The 7,616-nt window shown below is 37.7% G+C and overlaps 1 protein-coding gene across 1 annotated transcript; it reads right to left on the bottom strand.

Moving 5' to 3' along the window:
* Window positions 1-787: 787 nt before the first annotated feature.
* On the bottom strand, window positions 788-3,982 carry LOC149007983 (trans-cinnamate 4-monooxygenase). The gene is made up of 3 exons (XM_089165822.1): window positions 3,165-3,982; window positions 2,930-3,063; window positions 788-1,650 (listed from the first exon to the last, which is right to left on the bottom strand). The coding sequence occupies exons 1-3, from the start codon at window positions 3,947-3,949 to the stop codon at window positions 1,052-1,054; spliced, it is 1,518 nt and encodes a 505-aa protein (XP_089021948.1). The 5' UTR covers window positions 3,950-3,982; the 3' UTR covers window positions 788-1,051.
* Window positions 3,983-7,616: the final 3,634 nt, after the last annotated feature.

Below are 7,616 nucleotides of genomic sequence, written 5' to 3'. Positions count from 1 at the left end.
TATACAGAGCCACCAATCCACCCACCAAAAAAAAAAAAAAAAAAAAAAAAAAAAAAAAAAAAGAAAGAAAGAAGAGAGGGACAACGAAAGAGAAAAGGCTAAAAATTTATGATTGATATAGCCATGAATAATTCAACAAATGAATGATTTGAAACTTACAAAGTTGTTGCATTAATCGTCTATCCAACTCAATCTCATTGAAATGACTTGTATTATTCAAGATCTTTAAAAAAAAAAAAAAACTTGTATTATTCAAGATATTTTCCACCTATTTTTTTTTGTTAGATATTTTGCACAAAGTTTAAGTTTCACTGGGACAAAGGGCAAAGTGCCGCTAACGCAGAGTTATTCTAGTGGTTTAAACCAACACCTCTTAGTGAAGAGGTTGTGAGTTCGATTCTCGCTAAGGCATATTAATATGTCCATCCCTAGCTTAATAAAGTCCCTTTGTACCAAAAAACAAAGAAGAAGAAAAAAAAGGCAAAATGCCCCATATATAAGATGGTAACCATTTCGTTATACAAGACACTAATTCCATAATTGAAAACAAATTAAAAAAAGTTTAAAAATTTTATTAGTATAGCAAGAAAATGATAGACATCCCAAAAGACTCACAAAGAATCGTTCCAAAAGAAAAGAAGAGGGAGATACTATCACTACAATCACTCTACCTCGAAGTGTAACACGTGGAATTTGGGACGGTGATTTTTGTGAATATTTCAAAAAAAAAAAAAAACATATCAATGTCAAATTATGAGACAATTATATGCAGGAGAATGGTTACATGTATAAAATACATTGCTCTTACAATTTCATACATTTACATTGTTGTCATATCCCATGAGAGCATGTACAAATATTACAGAATTTGGATACATGTTCTTTTATTATATTATATATTTCCTGCTAGCCCATGATTCAAAGTTCATGATCCATGCCTGTATCCATTCTCCTCTGTGAACTTCACATTGAAGTCTAGTACAGAACGATAATAATACATAAACAAAATAACAAAAAAGTCCAAATTAAGAAAGAAAGAGAGATGTAAAGCTCAAAACACCCTTGGCTTGGCAACAATGGTGGAATGCTTCAATATGTGTAAGCTAAATTGGCCTCCCTTCTCCGTGGTATCAAGCTTGGACTGACCCGGTGGGGGCAAGAGCTCAAAGTTTTGAACCAACCGGCCTAAGGTGATTCCAAGGATGGGTAAGGCCAGAATGATTCCGGGGCAGCTCCTTCGCCCGACTCCGAATGGGAGGTACCGGAAATCATTGCCGCTGGCCTCAACCTTGGCTTCCTCCTCCAAGAACCTCTCGGGTCTGAATTCTTCTGGGTTCTTCCATTTAGCCGGGTTGTTAGCAAGCCACCATGCGTTGACAAGGATCTTGCTCTCGGCAGGAATTTCATAGCTACCAAGCTTGGCATCATGGAGGTTCATGTGTGGGACCAGCAATGGAATCGCCATTCGCAGTCGAAGAGTTTCCTTGATCACGGCCTGAAGGTAGGGAAGCTTTTGGGTATCGGGTTCGGTTATCTGTACACCGGGTCCAAGCTCTGTGTCAAGCTCGTTTCGGAGTTTTTCCTGGATCTCCGGGTGGTTCACTAGCTCGGCTATTCCCCACTCGATGGACCACAATGTGGTCTCAATTGCTGCATAGTGTAACGAAAATTTACGAATTTAAAATTAAAATTAAAAAAAAATATACATATACAAAAATCGAACACTAGACAAGCGGTCCAATGCAAGGCTATGAATAAGCATTGCCTGCACGTGAGCACCTAATGGTAACGCAATTAAGCAACTTTAGAAGAAAAAAATAAAATAAAGGGGCCCCACCAAATCAATTCAAGCCACTAATTTTTTTCTATCCAGGCTGTCAACGGAGGCAGACTTAAAAGCTGCGCATTAAATGCACAATACCTGCTGCCAACGGTTCATTATTTTGAGATTTTGATAATGAATGTTGAGGGTATACTGTAGCATTGAAATTGAACCGATGATTATCAAACAAAAAATCTATTTAATGGATAGTGATAAATGGTGGACATGATGTACACGTGTCAACAAAATGATGGAGGTGACTTGTTGTCGATTGCCAACTACCATAAGGAGTTACACCAACCACAACAAGGCACGCGGACTTAAGAATGGAGTGAAGGGACAACCAAACAAATTGGCTTCTACATAAATGAATATATAATAGTTTTTTTTACGTCTTAATCTTCTTAGTGTACTACCTTAATGACTAATTATATAGATTTAAAACTATATATTAATACAATGTATTATATGATCTGAGGAACACTTTGATCCATTCAAAGTTTGAAATTTTGATATATTCACCTATATTCACCTTTATATAATAAGAATTGATCAAATAAAAAGTTTAAAATAAAAGTCCATTTGATAATCAAAAATATTTTATTAAGAAAATAATTACAAACATTTTTTTTAGTTGTTCCTTAAAATTTATTCTTAAAAATAAAAACATTATTAGCAAGAATTATTGTATTTTAGAATGTCAAATTCGTTAATACTTCTCTCTCACCCTTTTGCTTAAATCTATTCTATCGAACTTTTGCTTGAAATATAAGGTGCAATAGCCAATAACAACTGTTCTAGTGATTGGAAAACGGGCATTAAATTTCCCTTTCATATTTTGTTTTTTTTTTTTAATGGTGAAAATTTATCTTATAAAATTTTTTTTGGGGACAATGACATATGTTTTTTTTCCCTAAGAAGACAAGGCATATGTTTAGTATTAAATGAATTGAGGTACGGCCTCAATTCATTTAACACTAAATTATCCATTTCACAGGGCTAAAATGGTCAAAACCAGTTCAGGTTCACACCAAGTCACTAACTAAATCTTTCGGCTAAACCTAATAAATCTGCCAGAATAATATTAACGATGTTTCGTGAGCTTACCTGCAACATTGATGTTCTCAACGATGTAAAGAACGTTATCTTCGTTAATTTCTCCCTTCTTCTGCGCATCAAGGATATGATCAATGGCGCATTTTAGCCCTTCGTTATCAGTTGATTTTGTGCTTGCAAGTTTCCTGTAAATTCACAGATTAAAAAAAAATCAAATTAGCAAATAATCTAAAGAAAAAATGGAGAGAAAGACGGAGCAGATTACGCAAATAAATAAAAAACTTACTTCCTTTCGTCAAGAAAATGATCCTTAAAAAGCTGCAACCTCCGTTCTTTGACCTCTTTGCAAATCTTCAGATAACCTCTCAAGAAAGGCCTTAAAATAGGGATAAAATCACCGTAATTATACTCAAAGCTCTGAGCTAATCTACTTCTCTCACCGTTTAAAGTCTTGAGACGAACAAATAACGGATCATCTTCACTCTCAAATCTCCGATCAAACATGATACGATACATATTGTTGTACATCATAAGTTGCAGACGCTTCCTCAGAACAATCCCAGTGGTTGATGCTTCCGGCATCTTCTTCACATCTTCCACAACTCTAGCAGCTTCTTCTTCCCATCCGAACCGGTACTGTTGAACCACTTTGTTTGTAAAGAAGGGAACGGTCATGATTCTTCGCATCTTCCTCCAGTGTTCGCCATAGACGGTGAAGACCATGTCTTGGCCTTTACCGGTGAAGATATCGAAAACGACGTTTCGGGTTCGTGAACCGAATTCGACACCCTGTGTGTGAAGAACTTCTTTGGCGTGATCAGGAGAGGAGACGACGACGAGGTTGCGTTGGCCCATGCGGAGGAGGAAGATGTCGCCGAACCGGCGGGTTAAGTCGGTTAGGTTACGGTGGTTCAAGTCATCGCCAACTTGAAGCCAGTTGCCGAAGATCGGAACTGGAAGTGGACCGGGTGGGAGTTTGAACCGTTTGCCACGGAATTTGGAAATGGTGATGGCGAGAACGACAGCACAGAAGAGGGCTAAGAGAGTTTTCTCAAGGAGTTGGAGATCCATGGCTGCGGAGGTGAGGAGTGAAGAAGAGGGTGGTTTGGTTTTATAGGGGAGAGAAGGAAGTGAAATGGGTGTTAGATTTGACAGATTCGTTAGGTGCGTTATGTGGCTGTGGGTGGGAGAGAGATGTGAGATGGGGGATGACGTTAACGGAGTTTAAGAGAGAGAGATCTAGAGGCCGTGCAGGTGGGTGGAGACTTTGAGAAACGGAGGTAGGTGAGGAGGTGCGATATGGTGGTGGTTGATAAAGAAGGCATGTGAAAATCAGTTTTAAATAGAGATTACTATTCGAAGCCAAGCAGTGGTGAGATCCTTTCCTGGGCATTCATTTTGATGCCAATCATGTGGGCTCGCATGTTTTCTCGAAAATCTAAAATCGTAAAAGAGAAATATATGGTAAAATAATCTTGCACATCTTCTTCCTAAATATGTGGTGGGAGAAAATATATGGCAGAACACGATTAGAGAAGTAAAATTTTTACCACATTTTATGTCCATAAAAGGATAAAAATGAGACAGGGAAATACGATTAGAGAAGTAAAATTTTTACCACATTTTATGTCCATAAAAGGATAAAAATGAGACATGGATTTTCCCTGGTTCACTTGTGTCCAGCATTAGGTTTTTTACTATATTCAATGTTCTTGTTAAATTGTATTGGGTCGGGTCAAAACCTGTACTCAGGTAGAGAGGGTAAGGCGGTAGAAATAAGCCTATAAATTGTGGATCATTGTAAAACCCTTAAACAATCGCCTTGAGTACTCTTTAGTACTTGGGTGTTTTGCTCTCCGGTTGATCTCCAACTCTTGCAACCTTAATCAACATGTAGAGGGTTCTTACCTCGCTCATGGACATCTTCCAACTCGACCTTTCTCGAACTAGATATTCATCTGCTGAAACCATCCGGGTTCCGACTGGATCTTATTTATGTTCTAGTTAAAGTAGGTTCTTCACCAACTTCATCTAGATCCATGAATTATGCGGCCGAAACATGGGCTTCAATTTGGATGGCCCACAGCTTCTTCCGACTAGAACTTCGAGTAATTGGACTTGAAATTTGGGTTTCGATTTTTTGAATTATAGGGGTTATTACACCCTTCGCCTCCTCAATCACTTACATTGTGCTAACCACCCTCGTAAGGGTGAATTCCCCTTATACGACGACGCCCTAAGGGGGGGGGGCGCTAAGGCTTCCCCTACATTACTTTTTATGTTTTGTCCTCGAACTATGAGATCAATCCTTGGATGATCCTTCCTAATAGTTGGAGAATCCTAGCAGCTTTTATAGCCCATTGCCACTGTTTGAGGTATGTGGCTGACACAAGCCTCTTCTGTGGTACCCATACCCTTATCGACTAAAGCGGTTGGTACTACTTCTGCAAGAAAGTGATCCAATGCCACTTTGCTCTGGTTCTCATCAAGGACTTTCTTCCCACAAATGATACCAAATGTTGTGCCCAAAGTATCCTGGTTGATCCCCTTGGTTGGCTTAATGACTTAAGCACATAGAGAAAAGTGAGTGTGGCCAACTTGAGGGTCAGTCAACTAACTTAATGGTCAAACTATTTTTTTTAATTGTTAAATATATAATTTAAATATAAGACGGGGCTATGCCCTAGTCTCTAGGGGATTTGAACTCTTTACCCCATACTTGGAGGTATCGGTTTTTTGCCAACTGAGCAACCCCTCAAGTTTTCAATTGTAGTTCAAGTATTCTTTCTTCTCCAATAAAAGAAAAATCTTTCCGTCAATGCTGCCATGATGCCAAGATTAAAATCCTTTTTTTTTGGTAAAGTGTGGATTTTTTTTGATAGGAGGTAGAGCATGGATTGGACTCTAGTTTTATTACTATTGGGGAGCTCCACATGGGTAGACTTGTAAACGGATCGGATTCGGCTCGGATACACCAGTATCCAAATCCGAATCCGAATAGCAAATCTGCTATCTGAATCCGAATCCGAATCCGAATCCGAATCTGGAAAAAATTTTAAGAAGGCATCCGAATTCGAATCCGAAACTTTATCGGATATCTGATAATAATCCGATCCAATAAACTATCCGATTATTGATTGATAATTGTCACTTTTTTATATTTTATATTATAAATTTCTACTTTCCGATTACCGAATACCCGCTATCCGAATTCGATTACCGGTGTCTGAATCCGATTATCATCTATTTTTTTTTTTTAAATGTTAAATACTTTATTCTATCCGGATAATCTTTTTATCCGGATATTATCCGATCCGATAAACAATTATCCGAATCCGAATCCGGTTGTTTAGCCGACGGATGCGGATATTTTCTAGTAAGAAAAATTCTGGATACGAATACCCTTAATGCATACGAATGCGAATACGGAAGCAAATTTCGACTATCCATTTATAGGTCTACACATGGTTTCTTGCCTATAAATGAATACGTATAAAACTCAAAATTGTTTATTATCAAAATTTGTTTGAAAGTGACTATGAATCTCAGAATTTTCCTAACTAAATTTTAGAGGAAGGTAAAGATCTAGATTACAGTTTTCCACAGCTCGCATCTAACACTAGTTTGATAGTTATCTAAACCTACCAAAAAATATCAAAGTACTTGTAAAACTATTATAATATGTCGCCTTAAGAAAGGAAAGATATTAGTCTACAAAATGTCATCAATTTTGAACCATTCGTGCGTGGTTGGTGAACTTGAGTCCTCTATCCCCACTTAATCTCATTGCATTTGTCATTCTTTTTATTTGATTATTCCAAGTTGATTCACCAAACAAAATCTAAAAGCAATGTTATCATTGTAAGTTTTTATATGGCACCCACAGGTCAATCATAGCTAACTGTGGGCAAAACCCACAAACTCCAAAGTGAAGGATGTCCACTAAAACATACCTAACCCCCCTCCCCCTCAGAGTTCGGATCAACTCCCCCGAGGGGGAGCACAGAGTGCTCCCTGACGGGTTCCCGACCACACATAACAGTGGGGCCTACGGTGAAAAACACTTTTTGGAAAAAATAAAATAAAAGTTTAAAATTTAATCTGTGGACCCCACTGTTTTGTGTGGTTGAGAACCCGTCGGAGAGCACTCTGTGCTACCCCGATGGGGTGAGGATCCGGATTCTCCCCCTCACCTTAAAAAAAAGAAAAAACCCAAACTAACTGATAAGGAAGCTTTACCCATAACCCATTGGTAAGGCTTTGTGTTAAGGGACCCTTGCTTTAGGTTTTTCTGCTGTGTTCATGGAGATTGAATTCATCAGAGGTATGACATTTTGTTCTTTGCATCAACCTTTGTGATTGTATAGTTTTCTTCTTTGTTGGGTTATAGATTCTTTTAACAATGTTCCAGTATCTTTGGACTGGGCATCTCTCAATGACATTAAGGATATTCAAAGTATTTGATTTGTCATTCTATCAGTTCTGTTGCTTTTAGATGGATAGGTAGATCCTCTAATGTTTCTGTATATTTCTTAATAACTAAAGGATACCTGAAACTCAAGTTCAGAAAAACCTGATGAGTTGTGAAATTACATATGCTTTTGCTTAATAAACTCACATTTCCTGACAAAGAAAAAAACCTCCTTGTTTGTTTACTAGTTTTATAATTAAGTTGGATATGCAGGGAATGATCCATACATAAAAAGAAATAAATTTTATATATAAAAAAAGAAAAAGA

This window comes from Hakea prostrata, chromosome 8 (genome assembly GCF_041222555.1).
Source record: "Hakea prostrata isolate BN-2017 chromosome 8, UWA_Hpros_2, whole genome shotgun sequence".
In the NCBI taxonomy this organism is placed as follows: domain Eukaryota; kingdom Viridiplantae; phylum Streptophyta; class Magnoliopsida; order Proteales; family Proteaceae; genus Hakea; species Hakea prostrata.
This window is presented reverse-complemented; position numbering and strand designations above follow the sequence as displayed.

Coding starts and splice junctions, on each gene's coding strand:
- LOC149007983 (XM_089165822.1), bottom strand. CDS start 3,949: ATGGATCTCCAACTCCTTGAGAAAACTCTCTTAGCCCTCTTCTGTGCT. Junction 3,064..3,164: donor CATTTTCTTGACGAAAGGAA/GTAAGTTTTTTA, acceptor GTGAATTTACAG/GAAACTTGCAAGCACAAAAT. Junction 1,651..2,929: donor TGAGAACATCAATGTTGCAG/GTAAGCTCACGA, acceptor TACACTATGCAG/CAATTGAGACCACATTGTGG.